Source organism: Syngnathus scovelli, chromosome 4 (assembly GCF_024217435.2).
Source record: "Syngnathus scovelli strain Florida chromosome 4, RoL_Ssco_1.2, whole genome shotgun sequence".
Classification (NCBI taxonomy): Eukaryota; Metazoa; Chordata; class Actinopteri; order Syngnathiformes; family Syngnathidae; genus Syngnathus; species Syngnathus scovelli.
In genome coordinates this window covers 8279568-8299946 of record NC_090850.1, presented here as the reverse complement: position 1 = coordinate 8299946, position 20379 = coordinate 8279568, and the positions used below count along the sequence as shown (strand labels likewise).

Below are 20379 nucleotides of genomic sequence, written 5' to 3'. Positions count from 1 at the left end.
AAATTGTGTAGAAAGATCTTTATTGTTGCCTTTCAGAACTTGCTTATCTGTACAGATTACACATTGCGGGAGGACTCAGATGCTTTTATGTGTTAAAAAGTGTTAGAAAGGTTCTAGTTATTAGGGTAATCCAAAGAAGAAACTCCCTCATGAAATTACATCAAACAGCCCAAACCCAGAGCCTTTGAATGGAAGCATTTAACAAGCGTGCTTTGTGGCTCCATAGCAACTTACACCACACCTAAGTTTGTCATTAAACTCAGCAGAGACTGAATGAAGAAGAGTTTCCCACATCTAAATTTAAAGAAACCAAAACTGAAAAACGACCAGCCTCACATTCATAGCCCAAATCAGCTGATGTTACACACAGCTATCGCATAGAAAAGGTAAAGTGGATGCAGTGTCACAATCAAACGCACTGTAGATTTATTAAACGTGAACCTAGAGGGGACAGGAGGGTGGCAGTCAAATCCATGCATCTATTATCTGAACCGCTTATCCTCACTGAATTTATATCACTGCTTCTGGGGAGACAAAAAATGTTTTTGGACCATCTGACGTCAGGCGTTGAACACACCCAGCAGGTGATGTCATCTCTCGGTCAGATAGGAGGAAACTAAGCTAAATCTATAGCTTAACTCATAAATCTCTCCTAAAATACGCTTTTGGTTTGAAACATATATTTTGATTTTAGATAAAACTTTCTGTTTACAATATATCTCATTGATATTTTTGTGTTAAAAATGATTGTCGAGTTCTTGCCACATTTTATTAAGGGATGCCACACCTAAGTGGCAACAGCTCAGCTTGTCTTAGCTTAAAACCTAGCTGGCTTCTTGCAATGTGTCGGCATTCAAGCAAACATGCGTAGCGTCCCATTGGCAAGTTCTAAATGTCAGACTATATTCTGAAAATATATAACATATGATGAATCCACGGTTTGGAACCAAACTTATTTGAAATTTCTCAAATGCTCCAAAAAAAAAAAAAATACAGAAGAAAAAGAACAACAACTCAGTGATGAGTTTTAGATGCTAATTCGTAATTGTCCGTACGTGCCGTAACGACGGCACTGATCATTTTGCGATTGGTCCTGCCATCTTGAGTCTAGTTGTACCATTGGCCGTGTGTAGAGTGAGTGTCATCAGGAAGCGCCCAGTTGAACATAGTTGGCGGGATAGAGGCCCACCTGGCCGCTGCTCAACTGTCCTTTACACCAGCCCTGCTCGTCTTCCTCGCCGAGCTTCAGCAGCTCGTCACCTGCAAGGACGGTTACAAACGTTCACTTCCGAGCACAACTAAGGTTTCCACGTACAGATTCTCATTCACAGCGAGGCACCGCAATATCTGCTGGCACTCTCATTTGAAACTTATCGCTTGTCTTATTCAATATTTTTTGTCATTGTTGTGGATTAGTCTGCTCTTCATAGTGGATATACATTTAAGAGCACAGGTGTCAAACTCAAGGCCTGGGGGCCAGATACGGCCCGCCACATCATTTTATGTGGCCCGTGAAGACAAATGGTGCATCAAATGCGTGTGTCGTTACTAGAATTGCAAATTGTCTTAACATTTAATAATATCTTCTTTTTTATTTAAATATTTGACCAGTTATTACTTGTCGGATTTGAAAACGAGTTATTTGTCAGTTTGTTTTGTAGCTTTTACTGTATATAATATGAGGTACTCATACATTTATTTGGGTTGACAGTCATAATGGCCCTCCGAAAGAAGCTATGACTACAATGCGGCCCGTGAACAAAATGAGTTTGACACCCCTGTTTTAGAGCAACGTTTAGGCTTCAGGGCACCACAATATGTCCACGCAAAGCCAACACCATCTGCAAATTCATCTGGCATCAAACATGAAGAAAGTATGCTTTGATGACTATCCCTAAGTCAGCAATAGAAAAAGAAAAATGATAGTAGCGCATTATAAAACGTAACTTGAAATGTTGCACGAAAAACAAATGGCTGTATGAATGAATAAATAACTAAGTAAATAAATAATAAAGCCCGGTTGGCACTTTTAGAGCAGACACTGCACACACATGCATTTGTTATATTTAGTATTGATTTCAGTTCCTACTTTAAGAAAAAAAAAAACTAAGAACAACCCCAAAATACAAACAATTCACAAAAAGCATAAAAAACAATGCACAATATGTAGTCAAAGGAATGATTAATGATTAACATTACCAAACCAATATGCTCGACCAGAAAGAAACATGACATGTTTCCATCTTAAGGAGTTCAAAGCATGCTTGTACACAAATGATCCAGTTTAAGTCACAGTATGAGTAAAAACAACAATTTGTACAATTCTGACAGCAGGAGTTAAATAAGACACAATAATAGTCGGGTGTTGTGACTTCAACACAATTTTCCTGGCAAAATGCATCATTTGGAACAGTTTTTGTCACAAATGTCACCACCTTACAGACAAGACTCAAGCGTGCATAATGCTTCTCATCTCACACATCAGCAGGACTCATGTTGGTAGTTCAGGTTTGACATGAGTGTGTGTGAAAATGTGCATAGATGAAGCATCACAGGAGGAAATAAAAATAAAAAATTCTTCTTTACTTAAAGGGGAACTCAATCCAACACAGTTTTGATTCGAGGGCGCCCATTTTGCCATGTCTGAAAATGACATCAGGTGCCAGGTCTCAGGGTTAGGGTTACAACCAATCATGGCTCACGATTTTTTAGTCTCCTATGATTTGTTTTACATTTTGTAAGAAGCAATGGAATAAACGCCTCCTGTGATGCCTGGCATCGCGAAGCATTAATGAGGGTTAATACCTGCTTTGAAGCTGAGTTCATCAGCCTCCTGACCCGAGTAATCGTAGAGCGCTCGGACTCGCACACCGTCTACCTGCCGCTCTCCTTTGTCCCCCGCTTCTCCAACACCGTTCAAAGACAACTTCTTTGGGTTGTCCTCGTCTGACCAGTCGGAGGAATCATCTTTGACAATCCTGAATGAGCAGATTGATCAAATTGGTCATGTTTTGTAAATGTTCTGCAACTTCCCACTACTAGCTTAGACAAAGCCCAATTGAAGCTGGGATGTAAAACGCTTATTTTTAAATGTTTTCATCAAGGACACCCAGAAACATTACCAGCTTGTTTGGGACCAAACTATGCTGTGGTCTGACAAGTCTCTCATGTCCTCTGAACCAATTTTTTTGTCTTGGCATTTTTCTTTATAAAGATTTGACTACGGGCAACATTTACTTTCACTGCTAATAAGCTCACCCTGTGTGAAACAACAAACAATCCAGCAGACAACCGCGCCGCACATGGACACATCCAGACACGAGAACAGCATTTGTGTCATAGCAAAATCTGCAGTCAAAAAGGTGACTCGGAATCCACAAGCTGCTTCTTTCTAACCAAACATATGAGCATGCTGCTGAAATCCCATTTCATGTGTTTTTTAAATGAGGGAGAGCCGTGTTTGACTTCTTTAGTCAAATATTTTCGCTCAGGAATAAACTGCAAGAGAACGATTAACATAGGCTAATAAAGTCTCTCAAACACACACACACATTTGAGAGCGTAAAACAGACAATGAAGGTTAACTCCTTGAGGGAAGGCCCAATATTCGACAGAATTCCTCACAAGCTTATCTGGAAAAACGCTATCTAAAGTCAGATAAAACAGTACAGTGGCCTAATCTACTCAACTACGAGCATACCAGGCATTCTTTCATCAGGGGCTAAGGTATTTATGATGGGGCTTTTATTTGTGCAAATTCACTTTAATATCAAATAATGAACATTCACTAATTATGTCCACATATACATACAATACTTAATGATTACCTAAAATATGTTAATCATACAAGTCTCATAAAGTAAATGAAGAACAAAAATAACAATTTTAAATAAACATAGAAAATAGATGAATAGACATGGCATTATCCATCCATGCATATTCTGTACTGCTTATTCTCACTCACTCTGGGTCACAGATAAAATGGAACCAATTCCAGCTGACTGGGCAAACTGATTGGCACAGTTCACAGGGCATACAAAGTAGAGACAACCATTCAAATTTTTTTATTTCAGTTCGTGACTCACCCTATTTTGCATCATTCAAAAGGATTATGGCAAGCTTTATAACTATACGAAGACTGAAATTCTGTACATATTTGTCTTGAGTGTGAATGCACAAGGAACCTTCTGCCAAAATGTACGAAATAATGATTATATTGTACCTAATAATTTTAAAATCGTAATTTGACATCTGACAGTCTTTTGAACTTTTGTGTCTTTTACAACTCAGACATGAACGATTTTGGAGTCTGAATTGCAAAACAGTTTCTGTCTCACTTTTTTCTTTTCTTTTTTAACCTGCATGGACTAAATCCACCCAGCCTTTTTTTTTTTTTTTTTACTTTTGAACTTCCTCTCCCCGCTTCCAATGAGACATAGTGGATATTTTGTTGTTATCCAATCAGGGGGGCCACAACAAGTCACACCAATGAGTTTATTCAGACCGCATGCCCTTTTTGACGCAACCGAAGTGTCTTGTACCTGATTGCATTCTGAGTGATGGGACTAGGCGGAATGTCATTCCCTCCCGAGGAGACGATGTTGGTGAGGGTAACTACGCTGTCATCAGAGTGTATAGCTCGCGCCTTCCTGCTGATGGTCCGACTTGTCTCTGGAGTCCATTCCTGCGTGCACACGCATGCATTAGAAATGTTCATCGTAAAAATCACTTAAATTGCATCCAAATGTATCTCATTTGATAAACCTGGACTATTTGAAATTTTCAAATCAAGACAATTTGACTAAATGGTTGAATCCACATCCACTTGCTATTTAGTCAGTCTGTCTGTAGTATGATGCAGTCGTGCGATTAATTATGACTTTTGAATAATTTCCTTAGTGTGTGTCTGACTTATTCCTGCCCAGCTATTTCCGGAGGCTTCTAGTCAAACATTATAATTTGTCGTTAAAGCAGCCACTCGTCACAGATTTTCACTGAAAGTCTGACGAAAACTGCTTGTGTGTGTGTGTGTGCGTGTGCAGCGCAACATTCCATTGACCCACTCAGGACTCAGTGACACAACAGGCCTTTCACAAAAAGCCTATTTAATATTCAGTTTGTCTGAAGTGAACACACACAAACTGGCTGGTGAGTACAAAAGGCAAGGTTATTGACAAATGAGTGTTTTGACAACACATGATCTTATCTCTACAATTTCATTGAATTTATGTTAATATCGTTCATTGTTTTCTTCACGTCTATTTGAGTGGTGCATTTTGTGTATGCCCACCTCATATTGTGGCCAGTTCATGCTCATGCCTGGTCCGTGGGTGTTTTTCCACCATCGCAGATCTTCTGTCTCATTAGCTGCTCGTATGGTCTGACCCAGGTCCCTGTACAGCTCTCGGAACCTGTCAGAGAGGGTGACAAGCTAATACTCACATTCACAGTCTATGCCCTATATAGATGATTTGCATTTACAAGAGTATTTTATTAACAGTGCATTTTGGGTGGTCTGACTGAAGCTTTTTGCCTATTGAACAAAAAAGTCAGAACCACTAAACAAGACATGTGACATACTGACTTAAAAAAAAAAAAAAACTACTATCCATTGCACAGGTGGAATTTAGTTGTCATTCCACCACTGTTGGTATGTGAACTTGGCATTAAGGAAACAAGGCCACAGCAATGCCAACTTGAAAGTTGAAATCTTGTGGCAACAAGTCGGAGCTACATCTGAATCTTATAAAATGACTCCTTGGTCACATGGGAGCAACAGGCAGGAAGGTCAATCCTCTTAGTCAACAAGTTACTGCAGCTGCTTAAGTTCAAAAGGGCAAAGATATTTTTGAAGACATTTTCGATGACCACTGACGACTTGCAAAATCTCTCATGTGCAGTATTTTATGGACTGTTATTTTAAAATATCTTCATTTACAAAGGGGATCTTCATGCAGAAAGAAAAAAGACCAGTGGTTATGTTATTATTCTAGCTAATGCTATCTTTGTTGATAGTTCCAACAGTCAAAGCACTTGCCAAAAAACGAGTTGTGTCATTTATTTACCGAGCAATACCACATTATAATGTGAACACGCTCAGCGTTTGATCTGCCCACAGAATTAAGCTAAAATTTTCTACACTACTTAAGACATAAAAGCAGGGTGTAAATCTAGCTCCAATACGACAAAAACATGGACACCTGCTAGCGCTTAGATGCGGATGAAACGGAGAACGTGAATTTGGACAACAGACAAGATGAAAAAATGACATCCATCCATACATGAGACGCACCTAATAAAGGCGCACTGTCGATTTTTGAGAAAAATCAAAACAGTTTAAGTTCGTGTTGTGAAAAAATATGCTAGTTTTAATTAGTCATGGAAGCAACAAAGCAGATGTTGATAGAGTAAATCATACTTCTTAGTTTGCATTATATCAGTTCAATACTCTTGTCCAGATTACAGCTTCAGGTCTGATTTATATTGATAATAGATTCCACATTGAGTTCACTAAAATTGTGCGCGCTGTTGGCAACCATTGTAAAAATGGTGGAGACTGCTGAAAAGGTTTATGTGCTTTTTGTAGCCTTGGTGGTTTTCACCATGCAACATTTGTAAGAACAGCAGCAGCACAAAAATTAATTTTATTTTTAATTGACCGAATTAAGTTAGAAATTGATCTGTTCAATAATTTTGGTGATCAAGCAGTGGCATAAAAGCATTTAGTTTGATTTAACTGATTCTGAGTGAACACCTAGTGTAACACTGCATTTAAAAATACACAAAAAATGGTGCAAGTCCAACATTATTTGGCTAGTGTTTGTTCGGGTGTTGACAAATACTGTGAATCTATTCGTAAAATTAATAATTTCATCCCAATATTTAGTTGCTGCATCACACATTCTGAAATTGAGTATGGCTTTTGAAGGATTTTCCATCCATCCATTTTCTGAACCGCTTAGTCCCCACGGGGGTCGCGGGCGTGCTGGAGCCTATCCCAGCCATCATCGGGCAGTAGGCGGGGGACACCCTGAACTGGTTGCCAGCCAATCGCAGGGCACACAGAGACAGACAACCAATCGCACTCACACTCACACCTAGGGACAATTTGGAGTCTTCAATCGGCCTACCAAGCATGTTTTTGGAATGTGGGAGGAAACCGGAGCGCCCGGAGAAAACCCACGCGGGCCCGGGGAGAACATGCAAACTCCACACAGGGAGGGCCGGAGGTGGAATCGAACTCGCACCCTCCTAACTGTGAGGCGGACGTGCTACCCAGTGCGCCACCGAGCCGCCCTTGAAGGATTTTATATTTTAAAAAAAAAAAATTAAAAAGGAGTTGACCCCCAGGTTACAAAATCGTTTTTTAAATACTAGCATCCATATTTGGAAAAGCGTACATATTATGAGATACATCTGAAGATAATATTGACCTCAAAATACTCACACTTGGTTTCAAACCTGATTGAAGCCACTTACTTTAATGACAGCCTTGGTAACTACAGTTTGTGAAAGGAAAAACCAAAGTGCTCCAACAGGAACTGGGGTCACAGAAAGAGGACCAGGGTCTTTCATTAGTCTGTTTACCACACGGTGATCTCAAAGCTCACACCCAAATCAACTTTGAGATGAAGCAAACGAGTCATTGTTTGTCTACACCTCCAGCAGAATCTCCATAATAAGAATCAAAAGAACTCGTTTGGTGTTAAGACCTCATTGGATATTGCAAACCAGGGTTGTTATGGTAATGGTGGACTGTTTAAACAGAACGTGAGACCAATAGTTAATGGACAACAGCAGGAGTTTTCCATTAACATCAGTGTACACAAACTTAGCAAATAAAAAAGGCATGCAATACTTGCATATCTTTAATTTGAGTCATGCATCATGTATATTTTAAATTTAGCACATGAGAAAAATCTGTATACTGTAGATAAAAATTATGGCATGAGGCACACCCTTTTAAAGTTAAAGTCCCAATGATCGTCACACACACATCTGGATGTGGTGATATTTGTCCTCTGCATTTAACCCATCCCCGTGTGATTTTGATCCATCCCCTGGGGGAGAGGGGAGCAGTGAGCAGCAGCAGTGCCGCGCTCGGGAATCATTTATACTGTGGCGATGTTCAGAAAAAGGAAACCAACGCTGAATGTTAAATAGTGCAACTTATTTTTTGTTTTAGTGGTTTGAAATCTTTTTGGTCCAACACTGACATTAAAGGACAATGATGACGTTACTAAATCCAGAAGTGAAGACAAGATGCGCGCAAACAACTTTACAAACAACTTTTTTTTACATCAATCTCTCAAATACATATTAAATTCAGAATAGCCAGTGCCACCGTTTGATGAAACCAACTCTGGAACCAATTACGAAGGTATGTTTTGGCAGGGCAAAAATAATATAAAATACTGCACACATAACCAAAGTACCCAAAAAAAAAAAAACAGTGAAGCCATTTGATGATAGCATACCGCCAGATATTTCTTTTCAACATACCAGTGACCCTAAACACATTTATTTAAAGTAAAAAATAAATAATTAATTATATTCAGTAGAAAACGTAGTACGATATAGAGGGATTGAGACGTATTGTGCAATGTTTTACACAATTCAAAACAGTTCCCAGATCTTTATTCAATGAATGTAGCATGCTTTTGACAAAATACCCCAGGAACAAGCATTATATTTTACACCCTATTTCTTTTCATGTGTCTTTGTCCTACCTGTCTTTGCTGGACAAGTCCAGGTGTGTGTGGATATCCAGCAGGACCTCTTTAAAGAAGCACAGTCTCTTGTGCTCAGCTTCCTGGGTGATGTCAAACACCTGCTCCATGTCCTCCATGTAGCGAGGGTTACAGCGGTTCAGCTCTTCCAAAGCCTTTTCATAACGCTCTTTCGCCTAAAAAACATGTGACCTTCAATAAGGAACACTGAGCTTCATGACTGCACATTGTGACCTTCATTGTTTAAAACACGATGGAATGGTTGTGCTTATCGAGGAGAAAAAAAAAATTCACCATCATGAAGTGCTTTAATGCAAACTCAATTGCAGTGAGCTCTCAATCACCACTTTGAATAGGAATGTGGAATTTATTTATTACCAATTTTAGCAGGCTCACTGAGTTTCTCAGTCATAACATTCAAACACAAAATTAATTTTTCCCCTTTCAGTTATAAATAAATAAATAAATAAATAAATAAATAAATAAATAAAACATTGGCATCTTAATCAGACAGAATTAATGCATTAGTTTAGAAGACAAGCAATTTTAGCCTTAAAAATTTGAGTTCAGTCAAAAAGCTTGCATAATGGTGTTAACCTTGGGAAAAAGCATAAAAGCCAATGCTATTACTTTAGATTAGGTGTGGTTTTTAATTACTGTGTAAATACTAGATCAGCATGAAGCCGCTGCAGGAAGAGGTAAATACACCACCAGTTTAATGATGTCATATCAAACCTGGGTTGTTATTCCGCACTCTGAATAAGAAAAGTATTAAATATAGACAATTTCCCAACATTTTTGATGTTATCTCACTCTTCCTGGAATCATTGTGCAGGTTTCTTTTTAAAGACCTCTTGGCTGCCTCACACATCTATGTGGACTGACTGCTCTAGAATTTGTCAAAGGATTTCCTTCTGTTTAGTTGATCATTTCCCTCTTCATAACCTGGAGCTTTCTGCCATTGCAGAGTAGAAAGCACAGGAAACAAGTGTGGTCATGTTTCAAAGTCACAAAACACACATCGACAGGCTTTTTTGGACTCCCTGACACTCCCAGATTGGCACAAGGACTCAACATGTACGTATGTGCATCCACATGCAGATGTCACGCATTCAAATATCCAGGACTGCAGCTAAAGATATAGTTGAAGGTTAAGATTGGAGATCTAGATAGTGGGTGCATGTAAACGTCATACTTTTTCAGCTTCTTGGTTGCAGCGCTCCACACGGGCCGAATATTTGCGGACTTCCTCTTGAGACTTGGATGGGTCGGCCTTCGCGTGCGTTTCCCTGTTAATGGCTGACCACTCCTCCTTCCTGGCTTGATGGTAGCTCTTCTTGCTTGTGTCCAACTAGACAAAAAAAAAAAAAAATGCACATGACAGCCTCTCTAATAACACATACATCGATAAACCTATTCTGAGAAGGATGATGAATCAAAATCGATGTATCAAACCTCTTTTAATTTGCGGACCCAGGGTTTCTGAGCTTTGCGGAAGCCATCGTCAGCATCCTTTGTCTCTCTGAAACCTCCAATCATCTGCTTATGGAAGGCTTCTTTCTGCCAATTTCGCACCTTCTCGCTGTCTTCTGCCACTAGCCGGTCACGGAGCTCCTGATGGAGCTCGCTGAGCCGATCGGCTGCCTGCATGAACGCATGCCACGCCTTCTCCAGTGTCCCATACTGAGGCCCTGAGTAAAACGTAAGTAAAAGCCAAGACAATTACTCATTTTGGCTCAACTTGACCGCAGAGTATATATGACGTGTATAATATAGACGTGTATAATATAGTTCAAAGTGGCAAAGCCCTGTTATAGAGATTAATATTAAAGTTTGACAGTGTTCCGGTTCTACTGCAGTCTTCATGCATCTGAATGTGCAGTAGTCTATCACTAACCTATGCCACGGGAATAGTAAAGTCCCCATTGCAGGATGAAAACCATTTGTAGGTCATAAATATGAATGAAAATCACTAAGTATTTTGGTAACTTGGGATGCCTCTAGTAATCTTGTGCATGTTAATCGCATGACAAATGAAATCTTTACCGCTAGCTTGGAAGCTCCTAAAATGTATTTGGATGTTTATTGTGGCCCTGGTCTCATTGAACTAACCTTTCTCGACCGCACCTCTCCACCTCTTGGCCCAGTCACTGAGCTGAAGGGCGTAACTCTTCTCAATCTTAGCCCGCTCCTGGAAACAGCTGACCAACTCATTACACAGTCGGTTGCCGTCGTCTACCCGCCTCACCGTCCTCTTGTAGTTTCCCGGCTTTTTGGAACACAAAGCAATCATATTCACCACACCATAAAAGACACACTTCAAATGCAGTTTCTATTGGTTTAGCATTTTCACATTATTGACCGATCAATCCAAGTCATGCCTTTGACAACTGTTCCAAATGATAGTTCCACAGTCTATGGTCTAAAACTGCATACATAATTTATGTCTTTTGGCCTTTGCTATTACATTTTAAACATCCAGAGTGGTGAACAGGTGCAGGAACCACAATAAACCAAGGCCTATTCTCTGGTGGAAATGGCCTATGGGCTTTGTTGTAATAACAATTCATTTGAACAGTTAGTTGGCTTGCCTTGCAGCTAGCATACCTCCCAGAAGCTATCGCAGCTCCCGAGTTCACTGAGGTCTCCATTGGAAGACATTTTGCCGTCAGCCTTACAGCACAGAATGATGGCAGCGAGTGATGAAACTGCCAAAAATAGATTAAGATATAATTTAGATTAAAAAACATAGTAACAAATAATAAAGTAGAATACATCTAAAATCTGCATGAATCTAGTTAAAATAGTAACAAGTGATAAATTAGAATACATCTGAAATCTGCGTAGCTACAGTTAAGCACTTCATTGTATATTCTAAAATATATTCATAAATTATCTTCTTAGCCCCGCCATGTATCGGTCAAGCTCCCCTTTACCCCAACAAAGAGAAAAAACTGAATCCTGGAGGCTGTCCCTGACCCAGTTTGTCTCTTGCATATCACTGATCCAAATGTTCTGCTGACCAATGAAATCGGAGAACCGAGCCCCACATATTTTTACTGGAAGCAACAAAAACAATTAACCTAAATAAACCACATTAAACCTAACTCAAACTGAGATTTGGAATGATGGCAACACAAAAACCTCTATGCAAAGAGAATCGGGGTTGAAGAATAAACAATGAGATTGTTGTAAACAACGTAATACATTTACTTTTCCGAAATATATTTCAGATGTGATGCTCCGGCGGTACTCTGATGCTAAACTCTGCCCAGAGTTCAGCATGACCTAACTTCTCTATACATCCACTTCCTGCTGTTTGGTCATTGGCCAGAACTTTCTTTCAAGGTTAAACAACTTCCTGCTGCAGACACAACAACTTGAGATGAAAACAGCCATTGCTCAAGGCCCCCCTCTATTTATCTATCCCAAGTTAGATAATAGCGGTGAATGAATGCCAACATGGTTCATGTGCAGTGTTATCATACAATATAATGTAACCATATGAGCTGCGAATAATAATCTACTTGCATAATTTTCCGTAACGGGTGTTAAGGGTTGACATAGTGGGACAAAGATAGAGAAAAAAAATCCAAGACGAGACACAAAAATGGAAAAAAAAAACATTTTAAGTTTGGTTTGATTTTAACTAAGTTACACTAAGAAACTCCACAAAGATTCTGTAAATGCATGCAAATTGATAGGCAAATGCAATTCTTCGTTATTACAATGATGTAACAATTGATCGTCCCTCTGCAATTCAGGTATCCAGTTAAAAACAGAAAACAGACAATCAAGCAAAGATACATTCAAACCCAAATCATCTTATGTGCTAGTGTGTTTTATACGAGTAGATGAGTAACGTTCCAAAGATGTGAAGAGACACGTAGAATGTCTCGAACACAAAGTAATTTACACAGAGTGCATGTGTGTGTGTCTCACAGGCGAACGAAAGGCATGCGAATAGTAGAGGAATCTGCCACATGCATGCTAGAACATGCGGGCTGATGAGAAACCCAACTTTACCGAGGGCTGCCAATAGCTGCTCGTGCATCCTACAGGGCAATGCATGTCCACACAACATTTAGCGTTTGGTGTTTGAACATTTAGTTGCCAGGATTAGGGATGGTTGAAAGAGCAGTGAGGCCCACAAACTAGAGCATATGTAAATGCCAGGGTGTGGTTTTGAGAATAGCTTCAAGGTCTCCTGCGGAAGGTGTACAAATGTGGAAATTAAACTATGGTACATCTTAAATGTACGGTAATGCCCACAACAATTGAGATACTGGGTTCTAATGATCATTCACTTTCTATATTATGAAGTGAACGTACATATACATCAATGTTTTTACACTGGATTCCAAATTATGAACTTAAGGTCAAGTCCCTCAATTCAAACGTGCGGCGAAAAAATAGTGTCAGGATTTACCCTGAAGCAGACGTACATTTGCATGAGTTGAGCATGAGCACGCCAGAGGACGCCGCCCACTTGTCTTTGGCAGTTCAGCTGCCTGTGCCTCTGTACTTTCCTGCTTGCCTTTAATTAGAGATGGAGGAACTATGAAAAGACATTCCAGCTCCACCCATAAATGTGCGTATGACAAGTTTAGTCAACTTGGTATACCCAGAAAAACAAGATATATAGCATGGTTTCATAGTAATTACCTATACTATAATAACTGGCACTAACAATGAAGTGTAAACAAATCAAATAAAAATCAATCAAAAGGTCTGCATCCCAAGAGACAAATCCATGCCATATTTTGTCCATTTCAAAGCTTAGTCATATTTCCATCACTTAATTATTTTTATATTACTAAGATTGGGGCTCAGAATTGACAGAAATATATACATCCATTATCCAAACCGCTTATCAATTCAAAACACAATCCAAACAGATTTGCTGCTTCAAAAAAAGAGGGTCGACTAGTTGTTGGTTTATACCAAAGTGGGTCAGGAGGAGGAGTGAGTGAGGGACGGATAGAGAGGCCAGTCCAGACCTCATAAGCCCCCACTGGTAACCTCGCTGTCATTAATCTGATTATTGTACTCCCGTACAATATACTTCAACACATAGTACAAACATGGCTCCACCAGCATATTTTCTATGCTTGGTTTCTACATTCCAGCAACACTTGGGATGGTTTCTAAACTGCCCATTAAGGCCTGGAGGCTTCCAAATTTCTATAAACAGAGGCACTTTGAGATATTTTTTGATTCAGCTGCTTTAACTCTTCCCACATCTAGTGTTGTATCACAAGTTTTGTTCACCATTGGTGCCATTATCGCTTTCATAAATGAGATTTGATCAGAAACAAAAGTGTTTATAAATGTTATGTAAAATTTGGGAGAAAGTAACTTTTAATATGTGTTTAGAATAATATACATTTATGCTTTTTGTTGTTTAAAATCCCTTGTTTATGCAGCTTAAACCCCAAAACATTACAAGAGGACACTATTGGATTCTCCACTACAAGACACTACACTAGTTTTAACCCACTGAACAAGCGGCAAAAATATTTTTGAACTGTATTCTTCAAAATGAGAGGTTTTCAGGCCTTTAATTCAACTGTCGGTGTGATGTGACTGACTGCAAGCCAAGGTTATCTTCGTACAGCAACTACAAGGAAAAGTACGGTATGGTTTGGAACAGGTTGTTGAACAGTACTTTCCCAAATGACAAGCGGATTTTTTTATTTAACGAAAAATCCATTGCAGGGGAAAAAACAAAGTGCTACAGGGGATTATTTGCTTGAGAACCCTCACACTTTGCATTGTTAGAAAAATAATTTTAAAACAAATGAAATCAGTGCTATAAGTAAAACTTATTAAATACAAATTATGTGGCTCATTGCAATCTGGGAAAGTTTAAGAGTTATCTGCCTGGACATTGGACAAAGGTCAACTGAATGAAGAAAGGCAACACACATTCCACGTGGCATCAACCTCTACCTCTCATTTGCTCTAACTGGACAACATCCAGCTCTTGGGGTTCACAATGACGTCATTTGAAAGTCAAGTTGACTATACTTTGATGAACCAGTCACAGTTTATGTCTCAATTTAAAATAATTCTCATCTAAAAATGAAAAAATGCTGATAGCAAAGCAGGCAACAACACGTTTGGGACTTTACAGGACAAAAAGAAGACAATTCGAGCGTCGGTAGGGCAGTGAGTCAGCAGAACCTACCTTACCAGAGATGAAAACAAAGACGGACAGGTGTCCCAAAGGGTCTCTCAGTCCTGGGAGACAGAGGAGAAAAGAAAGCCTACAGAGGCAAAAGATGAGACAGCGGAAAGGAAGATGAAAAATGGTTGAACAGCAGAGTAGCAGCAAGAAGCCCTTGCAGAATAACACCCAAGGCAGCTGAGCATTATAAAGCTCGGAAGAGGTTAGAAGGTGGCACATTTTGGAAGTCACAGTGAAATGCCACACATAGAGCCTGTTGGCCAAGTCTAATGAAAGAGCAAGGGACGCCCCAAGACCTTGCAGGAAGAAGGTTAAAGCTACTGACTCACACTGCTAAAATACCCTGCTTTGGCACGGGATTGCAAATGGAGGCTAAAGGACCACAACAGAAAGGGTAGGAATTAATGAGCAGTAAAAGTGAAGCATGGATACTGGAAAGGGAGCAACAGGCACCGCCTTGGGGTTCTATACATGCAAATAACTGACAACTACTTTGGACTGCAGTTAAACTGGCAATAGGTTAAATGACTTATAACAAGGACAACTAAAGTTCAGCTGACTGACATACACTGATATCAAATACCCCCCCCCCACACACACAAACACACACGCGCATTTTAACCAAGTTCTTGATTTAAGAAACCTTGGTGAACTTGTGAATGGAACAACACTAAATCTCAAATTGTAGGTCAATTGGAGCAGGGGCTGCGGCAGCAAAACTCTTACATCTCGGAAACGACTGAGTCAATCTTCTTGGAAAGTCAATTCAACAAAGATTCGGAATCTGCGTTTAAAAGATTGGTGCATATTTTTTAACTTGACCTTTTAACCTATAATTTGACCTGCATCACATGACTAAACATTTTCCATGAAATGTAATCGCTCACATGTTCTGCACAACATATGAACATCCATATTATATCTTACATATTTTTCCAATATTGTGCAGCCCTTTTAGCAAAGGATTTCAAAATCTGGCACACCATAGCTCCCAAAACCCTGATCCAACTACCCTAAAATTGGAGATTTAGTGCTGTCCCATAACTATCTACAACTACACCAGGTTTCATTTAAATCGAAAGCTGCTTGGTTTAACCCACTGGGTGATCTATCACAGAATGACATTATACATACATAATAAAGCATACATGTCATGTGACTAATTGCTTGTATTTTTCATACCTATTGACTTACAATATTTTACAGAGCAACATCAAAATCCAAATAAGAATTGTCTCACAAGAAAATTATTGTCAAGCCTGAGCCCTGACCTAAATTCACGTTAAAAAAGACAATCCAAAAGTGGCTATAAATAGGAGAAGCCCTCATAATTCATGAAATTTTAGTAGTTGTACTTATACGAAGAGAACCAGAGATCTTAATGCCAAGTCACAGGCCACATAAGGCACACGATTACGCCATAACATTTTTAGAGTTTTGTACTTAATTGTGTCTGGTAATTTGGAGGCTTTAAGTCATTTTATCTCTGAGAAAATGTCAATATTACAGTACTGAGTTATGGAATTGTTTGGGACTGAGGCACTGTGTGCCTCTCTGACCAAAAAAAACATGTGACAGTTCAGTGCAAGAGCTGAGGATAGGAACTGAACAAGGGTGGCAAATGCAGGAGCAGAGTCAGAGAAAGGGATAACTCAGCCTTGTTCCCACTCATCCACACATACAGCTGTTCTCCCAGCTCATTTCATTCCATCGCCACTACAGCGATTGGGCCAGGACCGCCTCTGCGCTATCCACACTCCTCGGGACGCTGACTGAGGGTGGTTTGGCATAATCCGCTACGTGTCGCATGCAACCAGGCCAAAGATTAACCCAGAATCTGATTGTCCTGCTCCTGCTGTTCACCTAAGAAAACACTTGGCACTTAGGTTTACAACATTGGCAAAATGTTCTAGATTTTTTATCATTTTTTGCTTCTTGTCATGTACAGCAAAAGTGGGAAAGTACGGGGAGAAAAGACATGTTGACGTGCAAACTAACTGGGTCAACCAAAGACTTGATAGACTAGGAAGGAATTAACATCAAGCATTGACATGATTTAGGTTGCCACAAAATTCCACTGACTTGAAGCTGTTAGGATTTTACCTAACACTCACCACCACACAGTTCCAGCTTTTATACTTCCCAATGCCCCTCATGTGGATTTCAAAGAGACTACAGACCACTGGCTCACAAACGCCTAGATGATTAAATCTTTTAGGACCACATATTTAAAGTGCAAGTCAACCCAAAACCTTTCTTTACCATATGTTATACGTGCTGCCATTAGTCTCAACACGCCATTCTAATTAATATTGCGTTTGTGGAACATGAGTTAAGCAGCAAAATACATCAATTTTTTTATTCATTTCAGGGGCAGCCATTTTGCCACTTGCTGTCAACTGAAAATGATATCACAGTTGCTAGATCGCTTCAAAAAACTTCTGAGCCCTAAATGGTTGCGACCTGGCAACTGTGATGTCATTTTAGTCGACAGCAAGTAGCAAAATGGCAGCCGCCTGAGATGGATTTTGCCTGTTTTATTAATATTCCACAAACAGAACAGTGTTTTTAATAGTTAGGCTGCACAGAACATATCATCTTGGGGTTTACTTCCTCTATAGCAGGAGCTTGTGTCCTTGCTTTTGCACACTTTTTCTTTCTGATATCACATTCCATCTAGTAGATGTTTTGAGGACTCCAAACCTGTGACATTGTCATAATGTCTTTCCGAGCAGAGTTTTAGAGGTCATGCCCGTTAATAAACACCATTATTCACACACAGTTAGGGTTTTCTTTGTGCCACACCCTCTTCACCAGCAGTTACTTTAACTACAACTGAACATTATTGACATCCTCGAGGCTGTCTTTTGTAAGCTCCTGTTGTAAAAATAGAAGTTTAAAACCAGAGAGCACTCAAGTATTGCTGGCCTGTAAAGCTGCATGAAACATGAAAACATGATTTGCCTAAAATGACAAAACATTGCAGTTCGCCAGTTTGTACAGTACTTTCTACATCAACGCTGGCAAGGAAGTGCTACTGCCAGCCTGTCACTGGCTACCAAGATACTCTTAAAAAGTTCTTGTGATAGGATGTTTAATATTTTACTTATACAAAAGCAACAACCAATAAACCAAAATAAGTTTTTAAATGATACCTGGACTGGCGCTCCACTTGGACTTTTTTGACAAAATGTGAAAATAAAATAAAAATGTCACGCTGCCTGCAGCAACTTAATGTATTAATGTGCCAGCACGCCACATGGTCGATTAAATAAGATACCTGCATGATTATCATGCATGCTGTCTTATATAATGCTAGTTTTTTTTTTTTTTTTTTTTACTCAATAAGACTTTACAACTAAAGCGTATATAAGTATCGATCGTTGGCTAACTGTAATTATGGTGATTATAGGTCCAAGAAGAAATAAAGACCAGTGACTAAATGACCTCGTAGAACACGCGTCATCAAGCACCATATGTCAGCATTTGATTCAGAGTATCTGATTCCATGGCTTCAACATACACGTTTTGTTTGTTGTTGTTTTCCCAAGACGGCAGGACAAGTGTTCCGAATGCGCTCAAGCGCTTACCTGTTATCCCCCGAGCTGCAGGAACAAACCAGAAGGAGAATCCACCTGGGATTGCGCGGTTGTTCCCCTCCGGGGTAGACGATTCAGTAGTCAGATGTTACAAACTTGGTCGTGGTCCAACCTTGTATTTTCTTCACTTGTAAACCTTCATCAAGTGCGTCATCATCTCGAGTTTTTACTCCACAGTGACCCGAGGGCGTCCACTTTCGGCCATGTTTACAACGTTAATGTCCAACTTTCAAATGTCCGCAGGCTCAGTGTCTTCGGTTGTAATACGCAATAGTATTTCACCAAATCATGTGTGCTGCTTACCTCTAAAAGTTTTTGGAATCGGTTTGGAACGACTAGATAGCGAGAAGTCCTCTTTCCACGATCCTGACTGGCGTCTGTAATCAGATGCTGCACGCCACAATATCCATTCATCCTATTTACACGTTAACCCTTCACCGTGTCTGCGGCACCGCGGTGCTGCCTTCGCGGACCGTCAGGAAAACAGTAACTTCAGTCAGACTGCACGTCACTAAGCACTTAACGGCCTGTTTGAATTAATCGACGGATGGATGGATGGATGGATGGATGGATGGATGGATGGATGGATGGATGGATGGATGGATGGATGGATGGATGGATGGATGGACGGACGGACGGACGGACGGATAGACAGATAGATAGATAGATAGATAGATAGATAGATAGATAGATAGATAGATAGATAGATAGATAGATAGATAGATAGATAGATAGATAGATAGATAGATAGATAGATAGAGTTGGAGTTTAACTGATTAGGAATTTTACGTAGCTTTACTGCTACCTATTGGATTCAAGATGCAACTGCAGAAAATGTTCCAGCAAAAGCTGTAAATTATACCAACAACTGTTGCACTACTGTTGTTCTCTTAACGTCAAACCAGTCTTCACTGTTTTGAGGTCAAGACTAACTTGACCACTCCAAAAAAGGTATTCTGTTGTCGATTTGTTCGGTTTTGTTTTGTGCTTTTTGGTCATTGTCTTACCACGATCATCAAATGGAATCTTTTACACAGCAGTGGTATGTTCTGCATGCATTCTTGTTTATTGTTTTATCATATTTTTGTTTTGTTAACAACTTACCATGTGCCAGAAATTTCTGTTATTCTTCGGTCAACATTGGGATTTTTTTACCTGAGTTACTCAAAAACATGGTCTTAAGGTCACTTTTACAAAGCGGCCAAACCTAGAACAAGGATAGCAACAGTGCTAAACTTACTCCATTTGTAGATAGATTCACTGAGGTACATCAAGGCTTGAGGAGATACTTTGGTAACCCTATCCAGGTTCATGCAAGTTGAAAAATGTCATTATTGCAGGTTTTGCTTTTTACAGTTACAGATGATAAACTAGCTTTAAAATGGCTAGCTTCTTTATGGTGGCATTTTGCGCCTAATATTTTGCGACAGTGCACCAAAACTGTTCATACACTCCCACCTGTGCTACCAGTATATTTGCAGTTTTTTTTTTTAAATTAATTAATGTGTTTTCTTGAAGGGCGGCTCGGTGGCGCACTGGGTAGCACGTCCGCCTCACAGTTAGGAGGGTGCGGGTTCGAGTCCACCTCCGGCCCTCCCTGTGTGGAGTTTGCATGTTCTCCCCGGGCCCGCGTGGGTTTTCTCCGGGCACTCCGGTTTCCTCCCACATTCCAAAAACATGCTTGGTAGGCCGATTGAAGACTCCAAATTGTCCCTAGGTGTGAGTGTGAGTGCGATTGGTTGTCTGTCTCTGTGTGCCCTGCGATTGGCTGGCAACCAGTTCAGGGTGTCCCCCGCCTACTGCCCGATGACGGCTGGGATAGGCTCCAGCACGCCCGCGACCCCCGTGGGGACTAAGCGGT

At 40.0% G+C, this 20379-nt stretch overlaps 1 protein-coding gene across 4 annotated transcripts; it reads right to left on the bottom strand.

Moving 5' to 3' along the window:
• Window positions 1–3: 3 nt before the first annotated feature.
• pacsin3 (protein kinase C and casein kinase substrate in neurons 3) lies at window positions 4–18978 on the bottom strand. Of its 4 annotated transcripts, none has more exons than XM_049718871.2 (11): window positions 18510–18978; window positions 14920–14998; window positions 11321–11437; window positions 10842–10998; window positions 10185–10420; window positions 9925–10080; window positions 8730–8905; window positions 5291–5411; window positions 4542–4684; window positions 2806–2978; window positions 4–1260 (listed from the first exon to the last, which is right to left on the bottom strand). In XM_049718871.2, exons 3-11 carry the CDS (start codon window positions 11378–11380, stop codon window positions 1145–1147), a joined length of 1338 nt encoding a protein of 445 aa, XP_049574828.1. In that variant the 5' UTR covers window positions 11381–11437; window positions 14920–14998; window positions 18510–18978; the 3' UTR covers window positions 4–1144. The 4 variants fall into 4 exon arrangements, with proteins under 4 accessions (XP_049574828.1, XP_049574830.1, XP_049574827.1 ...); XM_049718873.2 differs by having other exon boundaries at window positions 11337–11437; window positions 18510–18977; XM_049718870.2 differs by lacking the exon at window positions 14920–14998 and having other exon boundaries at window positions 18510–18977.
• Window positions 18979–20379: the final 1401 nt, after the last annotated feature.